The sequence below is a fragment of the Cygnus olor genome (assembly GCF_009769625.2).
Source record: "Cygnus olor isolate bCygOlo1 chromosome 34 unlocalized genomic scaffold, bCygOlo1.pri.v2 SUPER_34A, whole genome shotgun sequence".
Taxonomy (NCBI): Eukaryota; Metazoa; Chordata; class Aves; order Anseriformes; family Anatidae; genus Cygnus; species Cygnus olor.
In genome coordinates, this window is record NW_024429054.1 from 359,911 (window position 1) to 377,802 (window position 17,892).

General features: G+C 44.4%; 1 protein-coding gene across 1 annotated transcript; it reads right to left on the bottom strand.

Moving 5' to 3' along the window:
• Nucleotides 1–5,720: 5,720 nt before the first annotated feature.
• Nucleotides 5,721–9,025, bottom strand: LOC121062870 (olfactory receptor 6M1-like). Its single transcript, XM_040543158.1, has one exon. It carries the CDS (start codon nucleotides 7,320–7,322, stop codon nucleotides 6,360–6,362), a length of 963 nt encoding a protein of 320 aa, XP_040399092.1. The 5' UTR covers nucleotides 7,323–9,025; the 3' UTR covers nucleotides 5,721–6,359.
• Between the last annotated feature and the right edge of the window lie 8,867 nt (nucleotides 9,026–17,892).

Here is a 17,892-nt window from a genome sequence, read left to right on the forward strand (position 1 = left end):
AAATGCTCACCAAAGCACGTGCTTTGGTGACCTCCTGGTGACCTCCTGACAAGACCTCCTGGATCCTGATCACTTCCAGCTGTGGAGATGAGAAATGATAGTAGAGAGCTGGAAGAAAACTGACAGAATCAGGCAAAGGCTGAGCCTTCTACAAACTGAACTTTCCAAATGCCTGAAGAATCAGGTAGAGAAGGGAAATGCACAGTTGCAAAGAAGTAGCCTTAACGTTCAGAGATTTAGACCTGGTGGAGCCCAGCAGCCCTATATCTAATCTAAATCTACTCCTTTTTAATTTAAAACCACTAGTCCTCGGCCTATCACTACACCCCCTGAGAAAGAGTCCCTGCGCAGCTTTCTTGGAGGCCCCCTTTTGGTACTGGAAGGCTGCAATGAGGTCTGCCCAGAGCCTTCTCTTCTCTAGACTGAACAACTCTCCCAGCCTGTCTTCGTGGGACAACCCTCTGATCAGCCTCGTGGCCACACTTCCTTTGATGCAGCCCGGGATACAGCTGGCTTGCTTTTCTTTTATGGCATGTGCGCATTGCCAGCTCATGCGGAGTCTCTCACCCACCAATGCTCCCAGGCCCTTCTCAGGGCTGCTCTCAATCCATTCTCCACCCAGTCTGGATTTGTGCTTAGGATTGCCCTGATCCAGGTGCAGGACCTTCCACTTGGCCTTGTTGAACCTCACGAGGTTTGCATTGGCCCCCCTCTCAGGCCTATCCAGGTCCCCCTGGATGGCATCCCTTCCCTCCAGCGTGTCGACCATGCCACACAGCTTAGAGTCATCAGCAAACGTGCTGAGAGTGCACTCAATCTGCCGTCCATGTCACTGACAAATATATTAAATAATGCCGGCCCCATACTGACTCCTGAGGGACACGACTCAACACTGATCTCCACTTGGGCATGAAGCCGTTGACCACAACTCTCTGAGTGCAACCATCCAGCCAATTCCTTGCCCATGGAGTTGCTCATCCATCATATCCACGACTCTCCAATTTGGAGACAAGGATGTCATGCAGGACAATGTCAAATGCCTTGCAGAAGTCCAGGTAGATGACGTCAGCTGCTCTTCCCCTATCCACCAATGCTGTAACCCTGCTGTAGAAGGCCACCAGATTTTTCAGGCATGATCTGCCCTTACTGGAGCCACGCTGACTGTCACCAAGCACCTCTTTGTTTTCCATGTGCCTTGGAATAGTTCCCAGGAGGAATATACCAATATACCCAGTATACCTGTAGAAGCCCTTCCTGTTGCCCCTGATGCTCCTGACAAGAGTCAATTCTAGTGGGGCTTAGCTTTCTGAACTTGATCCCTGGCTGCTCGGTAAATGTTCCTGCATTCCTCCTAGGAGGCTCAAGGGAGACCTTATCGCCCCACTGCCCCACACGTGGTCCCACAGCCATGCTGCCAAGGCACCGCACATGGCAGTGCACGTTCAGGGCTGAGTCAAGCTCTTACTGACCGCACCAGGGACAATAGACATGGGACACAGAATGCAATGCACAGGAAAAATTATACAGAATAAGCAACCAAATAACGGTAGTTTTGGAGCCACGGGCACCCCCATGTCCAGTCTCCAAATGGGGTCCTGCTATCATTTGTCTTCAGTTGTTTGGTTAATTCTTGTAATTCCTGTATCTTCACGTGTACCAAGTGGGAATGATCACTCAGGTTGATATAAGACATACCTGCAAAGTCCTTGCAACCATGACCACGGACAAGTAACAAAAATCAATCCCAGCTCTATTTTGTAGCGTAGCATGCCTTATTAATATTTACGTCAAGCAGCAAGCCAGGTAGCGCAGCACTAGTGGCATTACTAAATTTACTTAGTCAGCACGCTAGGTGATTCAGGGTGGTTAACGCTCGAGCACTAGCCAAACCAGGTTCCGTACTATTCACCCACCATGACACTGAGTTGTTTTTCCCTGTATAGGTGAAAAATGTGCAATAGATCGCTGACAACGAGCCCAGGAGGCTCATTTCTTGGGACGGGAGGCTTGGTGTCTGCCCAGCTCTGGATAACCAAGCATTCCAGGAGTCGCTCCAGGCCTCGCAGTGTGGCTCTCAGGCCATGGATTGGTCACAGAAGCGGGCTAGCCGTTCCCGTCTCAGCAGCGCTCCGACCCGACAGATGCAAAAGGGGTGCTGCGGTGTAGCAAGACTCAGGCACTTAATATCCTGGCCTGTGGCATTAGCCGTGGTCACCCATACGTTCTGTTGAGGCTGTGGGATGATCCACGCTGATATGGAAAACAGCCGGGGGTGGGAGTGGGGGTGGGGTGATGGAGGGGAACCATGGCCACGGGCTGCGGGGAGCCTGCGGCAGCCTTAAGGAGCACGCTGCGTCTGTCCCAGACGGTTCTCCCCACTCTCCTCTTCATCTGCGGCGCATGCCCTACTCCTCTCCCTCACCATGATGTGCTGAGGGTATGTTTGCCATTCCCTCGTGTACCACCTCTGCCTCCCGCATGGCAGACGGGTATGGTGCTGAGGCCTCCTCAAAGCACAGAGCCCGGTGGGCTGTGCGGGGCTGCAATTCCCTCCGTATAACACATCCTACTTGGACAACAGCAAAGGTTGGCTGTTGTTCAGCCAAGTTCAGGCACGGTGAGGGACTGCTGTATCCCAGGTGCCTTTGCTCCCATCGTTTGAAAAAGGCCCAGCCCCAGGACAGGCCTCAAACCCGCCCTCCCTGGAAGGGTTACAGCTGTGGCTGTACAAATATATATATCACTATACAGACAGAAAATGTGAATATTTCCACCAAGAAAGGCAGATAATACAGGTATGATTGGCACAAATTTAGCCATTCAAAGATGGAGCATTTCAGGGAATCTTTTTAACTCAGTTCTTCTCTGCTCTAACAGGCAGGAGAGTTCGACAAGTCACAGATTTTTCTCTGTGCCAGGAGTGAGGGGTGGCATGAGCAGTCCGGGGCAGGGAGGGTTTTGTGGCATCAGGGCTCCATGCAGGACAGAAAATTGTCATTTTATTGCTGCAGGTCTGAGTATTACCTACTTGTTTTCAAAGCATTTCAAACATTTCGCCTCAATCAGCACATTATAGTCAGCTGAAATGACTGAACAATTCTAATACAATGTGAGAGGTGTCCCATAACATCAAAATTATCATATTTCAAGATGCGTATTACAGCGAGAGAAAAATGTTGATCTTCCCCTGTACTGGCATTGCCAGAATTTCTCTTATGCACTGCACTTCATCTCCTCAGTCTTTGAGGTATTTCCACATGACCTTACGAAACAGACCATGCTGGAAGTCACCTTTCCAGCAGAACGTGTGGACATGTGCAGTTTCCATTGTTCTGCAGAGTTCCCCTCCACTTGCTCTTGCTCTTTGGTCATTCAGATACTTCTCATATACCCTGTTGCTTCTAGGGATTTCGGGGAGGTTGAGCTTGCCTGTGTTTCATCGGTCCCTCTCATCATCCCTGTAGCCAACTCTGTAGCTGTATTCCTCTTTTACCATTTCCTATCACTCTGTGTCAAAAATTACTTGTACAGTCATCCCTTGTGGATGGTGCACCTCATTGGAGGCAACTTGGAGTTGGCTCACTGTTGTGGGCTCTGGTTTCTGTTTGTTTCTTTTCATTTTGTTGGTGTTTGTTTCTTTTTTATATATTTTTTATATAAATACTGAAAACAAAGACAGCCACACACCAAAATAACAACAAAAACTTGTGTGCAGACAGATGTCTGAGGAAAGGAGGCAGGAGTTAGTGCAAAAAAGCTGTCACATCCAGCTGCAGACTTCAGTGGAGAAGCCTGGTGTAAGGAAAAGTGATGCAAGTCCCAGGTGGCTGATGAGACAAGTGGTGGGGATGGGGAGCTGAGCAGCAAGGTTGTCCATACAGACTGGGACTTCAAGGGACTGCTTTTCCTACACATCCAGACCTCCTTAGGAGGCACATTGGATCCGTGTCAACTAGAGAATGATTCTGTCACTTCTTATGAAAACTCAAGGTTAATGGAAACTAATCTTAAATAAAGAAAATGCTTTCTGTAAAGTGCTCATGGAAAACTTCCTCTTTAACTGCACTTTTCAAACCTCACTAATTAATTGTACAAGTCTGGAAGACTGGATGAAAATGACTGAATTGTAATGAGCCCCTTGGTGCATTTGGTGCTGAGTCCATGAACCTCAGGTAGTGAGAGGAGAATGATGTAACTGCAGGAGAAGTTCAAGTCAGAAGGAAACCTTGAAGTGTCTAGGAGTATTAATGGGCCCCAGTGAGGGTCATTACCGACAAAGCCTCCCCATGGACTTGTTAGAGCAGACAATCGGAGGCCATGATTGCAGGCAGGCAAAGGCGCTGGGCAGGAGACTCTGATGCTGAGTAAAGGCCTTGGTTTGTTTGGTGAAGCAGAAGGGCCAAGCCTTGTCCACAGCCCCTGGGAAGGGAGGTCCTGTCCCTCACCCATGGCTCAGGGCTCTTCCTGGGGCAGTGGGATGTGGGGTGTGTGATGCTGTGTGAAGGACAATGCTATGACACCTCCTGGCCTCCCCACTGGGTTGCAAGGAGGCAACAAGGCCCCAGTGTCATGAGCATAGCATGTCTCCTCATGAGCCTCAGTAACAGACAGCTGCTATAGCCAAGGAGACAAAGCCCTTGGTTCTGCTGGGGCCTTCCAGCCTTGCCAGTGCTCTCGGTCTTCTCCACCACCATAGGTCCTGCCCTGTCCTATCCCTTCCCCCTTTTCCCTGCAAGCTTTTTTTTTTCTCCACCTTGCTCTAATACTTGCATTTCCTTATTGTCACTGATGTCTGTGTAGTGGGTTTACATGGCAAGGTTTTTGTAGCGGAGGACTGCAGGGATGGCTTCTGTGACAAGAATGCAGAAGCTGCCCCATGTTAGATAAGGGCCAATTTCAGCTGGCTCCAAAGGCACCCACCGCTGAGCAGATCAGAGCCAAAAAGCGATGTTGTTTGCACCTCTATGAGAGCAGATTTAAGAAAAGGGGTAAAACAGAACAAAACAACAACCAAAAAAAAAAACTACTGCACAACAGCAGTTTGGGAGAGAGAGGAGTGAGACCCAGCCCTGCAGACCCCAAGGTCAGATGAAGCGTCAGGGTCTGACCACAGCCCCCATTTCCCATTCCCCTGCACTGTTTGGGGGATAGACGTAGAGGAGGGTGGATTGTTGGAGGGTGTTTTTTAGTTTTCTTTTAGTTTCTCACTGCCCTAGCCTGTTAGTAATAGGTAAGAAATTATATTGATCTCCCTATGCTGAGTCTGTTTTGCCCATGGCAGTAATTGCTGCGATATCCCTGTCCTTGTCTCAACCCTTGAGCCCTTTTCATCATATTTTCTCCCCCTTTCCCTTTGAGGAGGGGGAGTGAGAGAGCGGTTGTGGTGGAGTTCAGCTGCCCAGCTGGGTAAAACCACCACACCTGCTCTAGCTGACTCTGCTTGATCAGGGAGATCAGACAACACAATCTCCAAGGTTCCCCTTCCAACCTCAGCTATAGTAACAATCTGTGAATATGTGATTACTCATTCAGCACGGATCCTCTCAGTCCTTTGGAGTATCACTTGGAAAACAACTTTAAAAACAAATAGAGAAACAAGAAGGAAAACCATACAAAAGCAACCAGCCAAAACCACCCCCAAGCTCCCAAAAGAACTACAAAGGCCATTAGGTTATTGTGGGTTTGGAGAATGTCTCAAAAACTTGTCTATAAGATATGAAATCACTTAAGATTGCTTTAAGTTAGTCACAAATTACTTAAGATTGAACCATTCCTTTTATTTCATTATTATTATTTTTTAATGTAATATCTTTACCACCTCGCTGAGCATTTCTAGTTCTGATTACTTCTGCAGTAATTTTGGTACTTGAAACCACTGTATCTTTGGAGTTGAGTCTTTTTATTTATTAATGGAGTTATTTTTCTCTTCTTGGCAGCTATGCTTTCAGAGCTCCTGTCTGTTTTTCATCTCAGGATTAGTTTGTGTAGCAAGGCAGGCTGTGTTAGTGATGTTGTTTTCACAGCTCAGAGTTCTTCCAGTAGGATATTCAGTTTCTCCAGCTCTTTTCCTTGTCTCTTTAACACTTTCTTCTTTTTCTCCATTTACTTCTTGAGAGTCCCCCATCTGCTCTGCATCAGGCACAACATTCACTCCAAAGGCTAAGCATCATATTGATGGAGGTGTTAGTATCCAGTAGAATAAAGTTGCCTTATTTTTTTTCCCCACTCCAATCCTGCATTTAAGAAAGTAAAAGCAAGATATGCTCTCCAACAGTCTGTCAGAAAAAACGAAGAGACTTGAACAAAAATGTCCTGGGGAGATTTTTCCAGGAGTGACTTCCTGCTGGCCAGGTGAATACTCACGGTTTTCCCGCCTGCTTAGTCATCCCCAGGAGCTTGCACAAAGTACGTTTCAAGGCTTCCTTCATCTGCTCGTTCCTTAGACTGAATATGAAAGGGTTTAAAAGGGGTGTGACAATGCTGGAGAGAACGGAGAGGATTTTGTTAAGGTGCACAGAGTTCATCTGGGGTGGCCTGAGATAGATGAAGATGGAGATGCCAAAGCCCAGGGAAACCACAATGAAATGTGAAGCACAAGTGGCAGATGCTTTCTGTCTGCCCTGGTTAGATGGGATCCAGAGTATGGTTGAAATGATCCAGACATAGGATGCTGCAGTCAGTGCCAGGGAACCAAGGAGCAGGACCAAAGACACCACCAAATCATTCAGCTCAACAAACAAAACATCTGTACAAGCGAGGTGCAGGAGAGGCGCGCTGTCACAGAAGTAGTGGTCAATGACATTGGGACCACAGTAGGGCAGCCTGGCTCTGAGGACCGCTGATGGCAGGATCATGACCAAGCCACCCACCCACGCAGAGAGGACAAGCTGGTTGCACACCCTTCCTGTCATGATGGTGGGATACCTCAGGGGGTGGCATATTGCCACATACCGGTCATAGGACATGATGGCAAAGAGGATGAACTCTGCTGCAACAAGGAAGAAGTAAAAGTAGAGCTGGCTAAAGCAGCCCGCAAAGGAGATGGTTTTCTTCTCTGATAGAACATTTGCCAGCATTTTCGGCACCACAGTGGAGGTTGTGGAGATCTCAATGAAGGAGAAATTACTGAGGAAGTAGTACATGGGAGAATGGAGATTGCAGTCTACATATACAAGTACAATGATAAGAGTATTTGCCAGGACAGTGACTAAATAAACAAACAGGAACACCACGAAGAAGACAATCTCTACCTCAAGGCTGTTAGGAAATCCAACCAGGATGAACTCTGTCACAGTTGTGGTATTCCCCATTGTTCCCCACATGTCCTCTGTCAGCTCTTTGAAAATTCAATTGAGTGATTTTAAATAAAGATCTTTTCTTAACAGTCACGTCTCCATTCCTCCCCATTTAGCAGTCACCGATACTTGTTACAGCTTTTCACTTAAAAAGGACTGAGCAGACAAGTCCTTGCTGCCAAGCTGCTTCAGTGTCTCTGTTACCGTCAGTCAAAATTACCTTCAAACATCAGCATATGACTAGTTATTTTCACCCTACATTTTCTACAGCTGTATTTTCAGTTATGCATGCTCAAAGTGGCAAAACATTGCATTTGCAAGGGAAATGCCCTTGCTTAGACATTGGTTGCTTCATGATTGCCTTCATCACGAAGGAGATCCTATGTATTTAGTTTGGGTGCCTTCCTGAAAGCTGTTGTGCCTGAATTCCCGACGAGAGGTTCAGTTCTGGAAACCGAGAGGCAAAATACAGAGACAGACTGAGAGAGAGAGGAAAAGACGATCCCGCGTTCCTAGTTTATGTTGTAACAGCAGCAGAACTCACTCTTTAGCTGAGTTACTTATTGCACAGCACCCAGCATGAGAAACACAGAGGAGCAAATGCAGGTGCAGGGTGACGGGGCTTGGAGTATCAGAATAAAAAGGGGCTCACACTCTCATTGCCGATATAACTGTGGCTCTCCTTCGGGTCTGACAAGCTGTACTCCATCCCGTGAGAATGGAGCAATGTTTTCTACGGTCTGCGTAAGTCCTGGCTGCAGATTCCTGTGGGAATTAGATTAGTCATGGCAAAAAAGCCTAAACAATTAATGCTTGAAACCTCTCAGGGAAGGAAGCCCCACAAGTAATGTTCAGGAGTGGGGCAGAAGTGATTATATTATTTTTTTTCTCTGTTTCGTGAAGAGGACACATTTCACAATGGGACAAGAATACTTGATAGACTGTCTGAGAAATTCCAAAGGAAATGATAAAATAATTCCCCTCTTCACAAACATTTGCACCCATCCTTCAGAGATACAACAGCAATGGGCAGATTCCGATCACTTTGTCCAAGGGACTTTGCAGGGTGAATGTCTTGTTTTTTTAACTAGCACAAAAGTGCACACTCACGGGGAATTCCAGGGTCCAGTTCATCTTCCTGGTTTAGGACAGAGCTAGCTGAGGACTAGGAATGTTAATGCCTCTCTGGATAGACATTTTCATTGAAGAGGCAGTCCCCCCAGTTCAGATGGATCATATTAAATCACATTAACCCTGAAAAACTGTTCAGGCGGATGTCCTTCAGGGCTCATGGTGCTGTCTTGAGCAGTCCTAGTTCACGCATACCCAGTAACAAATGTGTGTGTGCATATTTGTGTGTTTTGTTTCATTTTGTTACCCTCAGAACACCTGAAATAAGGGCTCTAACTAAGTGATGCTGAGGCTGAGGCTGCGTGCCCTGGTTTGTTGCAGGACAGCCCGTAGGGCATTGGAGTGTATGGGTCTGGTAGGACAATCTTGCAGAATTACCCTGGGTGAACACTGCCAAGGGGACTGGAGGGGATAAACTGACGTGACAGAGGGGTGTACTGGTTTTGGCTGGGATAGAGTTAATTTTCATCTTCATAGTTCACAAGAAGCTATGTTTTCTATTTGTGTGTGGTGGTTTAACACTGGTAGGTAGCTAAGCACCACCATGCCATTCTCTTACTCGCCCTCCTCAGAAGGGGGAGAAAATACCAAAAAAATAAAATAAAAAATAAAGACTCATGGGTTGAGATAAAGACAGGGAGATCACTCGTACTCGTAGTACCATAACAGGCAAAACAGGCTCACCTTGTGGGAGATTAATGTAATTTATTGCCTATTGATAACAGACTGGAGCAGTGAGAAACAAAGGCAAATCAAAATCCTCCCATCTACCCTCTTCTACCTTCTCCTCCCAAGCAATGCAGAGGAATGGGGAATGCGGTCAGTCCATACTGCTTCGTTGATGATAATCCTTCATCCTCACTCTCTTCCCTTACTCCAGCATGGGGTCCCTCCCAGAGAAGTCCTTCCCGAACTGATCCAACATGAGCATCCCACAGACCGCGTGCAGTTCTTCCTATGGGGCACTGTTCTTTGGGAATGGGTGGCTCCAGTCCTCTTAGTTATGTTAGCACAGAAAAACTGTGTTGGAGCTATGGCCATGTCCTCGGGCTGGTGAATGGCCATTACTGCTGTCCCTGTGCTGCCGCACTGAACAGGCTGGAACTCCAGTGTCAGCTTGAGGGACTGTGGCCTGTGCATGAATCTACATGGGAGCATGGACACCCCAAAGGGTCTGCATCTGTGGATATGTCCAGAGTACAGAAGGTACATCCCTGAAGGGCTATGAGTCTCTGAGTCTCAGAGTCTGTCGATGAGTCTTTGAGTCTACTATGAGTCGGCTACGAGTCTATGCATCTACTAACAATGAGTTAGTCTACAAATCTACAAATCTACAAGTCCACAAATCTACGACTCTATGAGTCTATGAGTCTATGAGTCTTTGAGTCTACGAGTCTACGAGTCTATGAGTCTTTGAGTCTATGAGTCTTTGAGTCTATGAGTCTTTGAGTCTACGAGTCTATGAGTCTTTGAGTCTATGAGTCTTTGAGTCTATGAGTCTATGAGTCTATGAGTCTATGAGTCTACGAGTCTATGAGTCTTTGAGTCTACGAGTCTTTGAGTCTACGAGTCTTTGAGTCTACGAGTCTTTGAGTCTACGAGTCTATGAGTCTATGAGTCTTTGAGTCTGAGTCTGAGTCTACGAGTCTATGACTCTTTGAGTCTATGAGTCTTTGAGTCTATGAGTCTTTGAGTCTACGAGTCTATGAGTCTATGAGTCTTTGAGTCTACGAGTCTTTGAGTCTGAGTCCGAGTCTACGAGTCTATGACTCTTTGAGTCTATGAGTCTTTGAGTCTATGAGTCTATGAGTCTACGAGTCTTTGAGTCTTTGAGTCTACGAGTCTTTGAGTCTACGAGTCTATGAGTCTACGAGTCTACGAGTCTTTGAGTCTATGAGTCCACGAGTCTATGAGTCTATGAGTCTTTGAGTCTGAGTCCACGAGTTTATGAGTCTATAAGTCTTTGAGTCTATGAGTCTTTGAGTCTATGAGTCTACGAGTCTACGAGTCTATGAGTCTTTGAGTCTACGAGTATTTGAGTATATGAGTCTACGAGTCTTTGAGTCTATGCGTCTATGAGCCTATGAGTCTTTGAGTCTGAGTCCACGAGTTTATGAGTCTATAAGTCCTTGAGTCTATGAGTCTTTGAGTCTATGAGTCTACGAGTCTACGAGTCTATGACTCTTTGAGTCTACGAGTCTTTCAGTCTACGAGTCTACGAGTCTTTGAGTCTATGAGTCTATGAGTCTATGAGTCTTTGAGTCTTTGGGTCTACGAGTCTATGAGTCTATGAGTCTTTGACTCTATGAGTCTATGAGTCTATGAGTCTACGAGTCTACGAGTCTATGAGACTTTGAGTCTACGAGTCTTTGAGTCTACGAGTCTACGAGTCTATGAGTCTATGAGTCTTTGAGTCTACGAATCTATGAGTCTTTGAGTCTATGAGTCTATGAGTCTATGAGTCTTTGAGTCTACGAGTCTTTGAGTCTATGAGTCTACGAGTCTACGAGTCTATGAGTCTTTGAGTCTATGAGTCTTTGAGTCTACGAGTCTATGAGTCTTTGAGTCTACGAGTCTATGAGTCTACGAGTCTATGAGTCTTTGAGTCTACGAGTCTACGAGTCTACGAGTCTACGAGTCTTTGAGTCTACGAGTCTATGAGTCTATGAGTCTTTGAGTCTATGAGTCTTTGAGTCTATGAGTTTTTGAGTCTACGAGTCTATGAGTCTTTGAGTCTACGAGTCTTTGAGTCTACGAGTCTATGAGTCTTTGAGTCTATGAGTCTATGAGTCTATGAGTCTACGAGTCTATGAGTCTACGAGTCTGAGTCTATGAGTCTTTGAGTCTACGAGTCTTTGAGTCTTTGAGTCTTTGAGTCTATGAGTCTTTGAGTCTTTGAGTCTATGAGTCTTTGAGTCTATGAGTCTTTGAGTCTACGAGTCTATGAGTCTTTGAGTCTATGAGTCTATGAGTCTTTGAGTCTACGAGTCTATGAGTCTTTGGGTCTACGAGTCTATGAGTCTATGAGTCTTTGAGTCTATGAGTCTATGAGTCTACGAGTCTACGAGTCTATGAGTCTTTGAGTCTACGAGTCTACGAGTCTATGAGTCTAGGAGTCTTTGAGTCTACGAGTCTATGAGTCTTTGAGTCTATGAGTCTTTGAGTCTACGAGTCTATGAGTCTTTGAGTCTATGAGTCTATGAGTCTTTGAGTCTACGAGTCTATGAGTCTTTGAGTCCATGAGTCTTTGAGTCTACGAGTCTTTGAGTCTACGAGTCTTTGAGTCTATGAGTCTTTGAGTCTACGAGTCTATGAGTCTTTGAGTCTATGAGTCTTTGAGTCTACGAGTCTTTGAGTCTATGAGTCTTTGAGTCTACGAGTCTGAGTCTTTGAGTCTCCGAGTCTATGAGTCTATGAGTCTTTGAGTCTACGAGTCTATGAGTCTACGAGCCTATGAGTCTACGAGTCTATGAGTCTTTGAGTCTACGAGTCTATGAGTCTACGAGTCTATGAGTCTACGAGTCTACGAGTCTATGAGTCTACGAGTCTACGAGTCTGTGAGTCTTTGAGTCTATGAGCCTTTGAGTCTATGAGTCTACGAGTCTATGAGTCTACGAGTCTATGAGTCTACGAGTCTGAGTCTATGAGTCTTTGAGTCTACGAGTCTTTGAGTCTACGAGTCTTTGAGTCTATGAGTCTTTGAGTCTTTGAGTCTATGAGTCTTTGACTCTATGAGTCTTTGAGTCTCCGAGTCTATGAGTCTTTGAGTCTATGAGTCTATGAGTCTTTGAGTCTACGAGTCTATGAGTCTTTGGGTCTACGAGTGTATGAGTCTTTGAGTCTATGAGTCTATGAGTCTTTGAGTCTACGAATCTATGAGTCTTTGAGTCTATGAGTCTACGAGTCTATGAGTCTATGAGTCTTTGAGTCTACGAGTCTATGAGTCTTTGAGTCTATGAGTCTTTAAGTCTATGAGTCTTTGAGTCTACGAGTCTATGAGTCTTTGAGTCTATGAGTCTATGAGTCTATGAGTCTACGAGTCTTTGAGTCTATGAGTCTATGAGTCTACGAGTCTATGAGTCTTTGAGTCTATGAGTCTTTGAGTCTCCGAGTCTATGAGTCCATGAGTCTTTGAGTCGACGAGTCTACGAGTCTTTGAGTCTATGAGTCTATGAGTCTTTGAGTCGACGAGTCTACGAGTCTTTGAGTCTATGAGTCTATGAGTCTTTGAGTCTATGAGTCTTTGAGTCTACGAGTCTATGAGTCTTTGAGTCTATGAGTCTACGAGTCTACGAGTCTATGAGTCTTTGAGTCTATGAGTCTTTGAGTCTACGAGTCTATGAGTCTTTGAGTCTACGAGTCTTTGAGTCTACGAGTCTATGAGTCTTTGAGTCTATGAGTCTTTGAGTCTATGAGTCTTTGAGCCTATGAATCTATGAGTCTATGAGTCTATGAGTCTATGAGTCTATGAGTCTACGAGTCTATGAGTCTTTGAGTCTATGAGTCTACGAGTCTACGAGTCTATGAGTCTTTGAGTCTTTGGGTGTACGAGTCTATGAGTCTTTGAGTCTATGAGTCTATGAGTCTTTGAGTCTATGAGTCTATTAGTCTATGAGTCTACGAGTCTATGAGTCTTTAAGTCTATGAGTCGTTGAGTCTATGAGTCTATGAGTCTTTGAGTCTATGAGTCTTTGAGTCAATGAGTTTTTGAGTCTACGAGTCTATGAGTCTTTGAGCCTACGAGTCTATGAGTCTATGAGTCTTTGAGTCTACGAGTCTTTGAGTCTACGAGTCTATGAGTCTTTGAGTCTATGAGTCTATGAGTCTTTGAGTCTACGAGTCTATGAGTCTACGAGCCTATGAGTCTACGAGTCTATGAGTCTTTGAGTCTACGAGTCTATGAGTCTACGAGTCTATGAGTCTACGAGTCTACGAGTCTATGAGTCTACGAGTCTACGAGTCTGTGAGTCTTTGAGTCTATGAGCCTTTGAGTCTATGAGTCTACGAGTCTATGAGTCTACGAGTCTATGAGTCTACGAGTCTGAGTCTATGAGTCTTTGAGTCTACGAGTCTTTGAGTCTACGAGTCTTTGAGTCTTTGAGTCTATGAGTCTATGAGTCTTTGAGTCTACGAGTCTATGAGTCTTTGGGTCTACGAGTGTATGAGTCTTTGAGTCTATGAGTCTATGAGTCTTTGAGTCTACGAATCTATGAGTCTTTGAGTCTATGAGTCTACGAGTCTATGAGTCTATGAGTCTTTGAGTCTACGAGTCTATGAGTCTTTGAGTCTATGAGTCTTTAAGTCTATGAGTCTTTGAGTCTACGAGTCTTTGAGTCTATGAGTCTATGAGTCTTTGAGTCGACGAGTCTACGAGTCTTTGAGTCTACGAGTCTATGAGTCTTTGAGTCTATGAGTCTTTGAGTCTACGAGTCTATGAGTCTTTGAGTCTATGAGTCTTTGAGTCTATGAGTCTTTGAGCCTATGAATCTATGAGTCTATGAGTCTATGAGTCTATGAGTCTATGAGTCTACGAGTCTATGAGTCTTTGAGTCTATGAGTCTTTGAGTCTACGAGTCTATGAGTCTTTGAGTCTTTGGGTCTACGAGTCTATGAGTCTTTGAGTCTATGAGTCTATGAGTCTTTGAGTCTATGAGTCTATTAGTCTATGAGTCTACGAGTCTATGAGTCTTTAAGTCTATGAGTCGTTGAGTCTATGAGTCTATGAGTCTTTGAGTCTATGAGTCTTTGAGTCAATGAGTTTTTGAGTCTACGAGTCTATGAGTCTTTGAGCGTACGAGTCTATGAGTCTATGAGTCTTTGAGTCTACGAGTCTTTGAGTCTACGAGTCTATGAGTCTTTGAGTCTATGAGTCTATGAGTCTATGAGTCTACGGGTCTATGAGTCTACGAGTCTGAGTCTATGAGTCTTTGAGTCTCTGAGTGTTTGAGTCTTTGAGTCTTTGAGTCTATGAGTGTTTGAGTCTTTGAGTCTATGAGTCTTTGAGTCTATGAGTCTTTGAGTCTACGAGTCTATGAGTCTTTGAGTCTATGAGTCTTTGAGTCTACGAGTCTATGAGTCTTTGGGTCTACGAGTCTATGAGTCTATGAGTCTTTGAGTCTATGAGTCTATGAGTCTACGAGTCTATGAGTCTATGAGTCTTTGAGTCTACAAGTCTACGAGTCTATGAGTCTATGAGTCTTTGAGTCTACGAGTCTATGAGTCTTTGAGTCTATGAGTCTTTGAGTCTACGAGTCTATGAGTCTACGAGTCTGAGTCTATGAGTCTTTGAGTCTACGAGTCTTTGAGTCTACGAGTCTTTGAGTCTATGAGTCTTTGAGTCTTTGAGTCTATGAGTCTTTGAGTCTATGAGTCTTTGAGTCTACGAGTCTATGAGTCTTTGAGTCTATGAGTCTAGGAGTCTTTGAGTCTACGAGTCTATGAGTCTTTGGGTCTACGAGTCTATGAGTCTTTGAGTCTATGAGTCTATGAGTCTTTGAGTCTACGAGTCTACGAGTCTATGAGTCTATGAGTCTTTGAGTCTACGAGTCTATGAGTCTTTGAGTCTATGAGTCTTTAAGTCTATGAGTCTTTGAGTCTACGAGTCTATGAGTCTTTGAGTCTATGAGTCTATGAGTCTTTGAGTCGACGAGTCTACGAGTCTTTGAGTCTATGAGTCTATGAGTCTTTGAGTCTATGAGTCTACGAGTCTACGAGTCTATGAGTCTTTGAGTCTATGAGTCTTTGAGTCTACGAGTCTATGAGTCTTTGAGTCTACGAGTCTTTGAGTCTACGAGTCTATGAGTCTTTGAGTCTATGAGTCTTTGAGCCTATGAGTCTATGAGTCTACGAGTCTATGAGTCTATGAGTCTATGAGTCTACGAGTCTATGAGTCTTTGAGTCTATGAGTCTACGAGTCTGCGAGTCTATGAGTCTTTGAGTCTTTGGGTCTACGAGTCTATGAGTCTTTGAGTCTATGAGTCTATGAGTCTTTGAGTCTATGAGTCTATTAGTCTATGAGTCTACGAGTCTATGAGTCTTTAAGTCTATGAGTCGTTGAGTCTACGAGTCTATGAGTCTTTGAGTCTATGAGTCTATGAGTCTATGAGTCTTTGAGTCTACGAGTCTTTGAGTCTATGAGTCTTTGAGTCTATGAGTCTTTGAGTCTATGAGTTTTTGAGTCTACGAGTCTATGAGTCTTTGAGCCTACGTGTCTATGAGTCTATGAGTCTTTGAGTCTACGAGTCTTTGAGTCTACGAGTCTATGAGTCTTTGAGTCTATGAGTCTATGAGCCTATGAGTCTACGAGTCTATGAGTCTACGAGTCTGAGTCTATGAGTCTTTGAGTCTATGAGTCTTTGAGTCTTTGAGTCTTTGAGTCTATGAGTCTTTGAGTCTTTGAGTCTATGAGTCTTTGAGTCTATGAGTCTTTGAGTCTACGAGTCTATGAGTCTTTGAGTCTATGAGTCTATGAGTCTTTGAGTCTACGAGTCCATGAGTCTTTGGGTCTACGAGTCTATGAGTCTATGAGTCTTTGAGTCTATGAGTCTATGAGTCTACGAGTCTATGAGTCTATGAGTCTTTGAGTCTACAAGTCTACGAGTCTATGAGTCTATGAGTCTTTGAGTCTACGAGTCTATGAGTCTTTGAGTCTATGAGTCTTTGAGTCTACGAGTCTATGAGTCTTTGAGTCTATGAGTCTATGAGTCTTTGAGTCTACGAGTCTATGAGTCTTTGAGTCTATGAGTCTTTCAGTCTACGAGTCTTTTAGTCTACGAGTCTTTGAGTCTATGAGTCTTTGAGTCTACGAGTCTATGAGTCTTTGAGTCTATGAGTCTTTGAGTCTACGAGTCTTTGAGTCTATGAGTCTTTGAGTCTATGAGTCTATGAGTCTATGAGTCTTTGAGTCTACGAGTCTACGAGTCTATGAGTCTTTGAGTCTATGAGTCTTTGAGTCTACGAGTCTATGAGTCTTTGAGTCTATGAGTCTTTGAGTCTACGAGTCTATGAGTCTTTGAGTCTATGAGTCTATGAGTCTTTGAGTCTACGAGTCTATGAGTCTTTGAGTCTATGAGTCTTTGAGTCTACGAGTCTTTGAGTCTACGAGTCTTTGAGTCTATGAGTCTTTGAGTCTACGAGTCTATGAGTCTTTGAGTCTATGAGTCTTTGAGTCTACGAGTCTTTGAGTCTATGAGTCTTTGAGTCTACGAGTCTGAGTCTTTGAGTCTACGAGTCTATGAGTCTATGAGTCTTTGAGTCTACGAGTCTATGAGTCTACGAGTCTATGAGTCTACGAGTCTTTGAGTCTATGAGTCTTTGATTCTATGAGTCTTTGAGTCTACGAGTCTATGAGTCTTTGAGTCTATGAGCCTTTGAGTCTATGAGTCTACGAGTCTATGAGTCTACGAGTCTATGAGTCTACGAGTCTACGAGTCTATGAGTCTACGAGTCTACGAGTCTATGAGTCTTTGAGTCTACGAGTCTATGAGTCTTTGAGTCTATGAGCCTTTGAGTCTATGAGTCTACGAGTCTATGAGTCTACGAGTCTATGAGTCTACGAGTCTGAGTCTATGAGTCTTTGAGTCTACGAGTCTTTGAGTCTACGAGTCTTTGAGTCTATGAGTCTTTGAGTCTACGAGTCTATGAGTCTTTGAGTCTATGAGTCTTTGAGTCTCCGAGTCTATGAGTCTTTGAGTCTATGAGTCTATGAGTCTTTGAGTCTACGATTCTATGAGTCTTTGGGTCTACGAGTCTATGAGTCTTTGAGTCTACGAGTCTATGAGTCTTTGAGTCTATGAGTCTTTGAGTCTACGAGTCTTTGAGTCTACGAGTCTTTGAGTCTACGAGTCTGAGTCTTTGAGTCTACGAGTCTATGAGTCTATGAGTCTTTGAGTCTACGAGTCTATGAGTCTATGAGTCTTTGAGTCTACGAGTCTATGAGTCTACGAGTCTTTGAGTCTATGAGTCTTTGAGTCTATGAGTCTTTGAGTCTACGAGTCTATGAGTCTTTGAGTCTATGAGCCTTTGAGTCAATGAGTCTATGAGTCTATGAGTCTACGAGTCTATGAGTCTACGAGTCTACGAGTCTATGAGTCTATGAGTCTACGAGTCTATGAGTCTTTGAGTCTACGAGTCTATGAGACTTTGAGTCTATGAGCCTTTGAGTCTATGAGTCTACGAGTCTATGAGTCTACGAGTCTATGAGTCTACGAGTCTGAGTCTATGAGTCTTTGAGTCTACGAGTCTTTGAGTCTACGAGTCTTTGAGTCTATGAGTCTTTGAGTCTTTGAGTCTATGAGTCTTTGAGTCTATGAGTCTTTGAGTCTACGAGTCTATGAGTCTTTGAGTCTATGAGTCTATGAGTCTTTGAGTCTACGAGTCTATGAGTCTTTGGGTCTACGAGTCTATGAGTCTTTGAGTCTATGAGTCCTTAAGTCTATAAGTCTTTGAGTCTACGAGTCTATGAGTC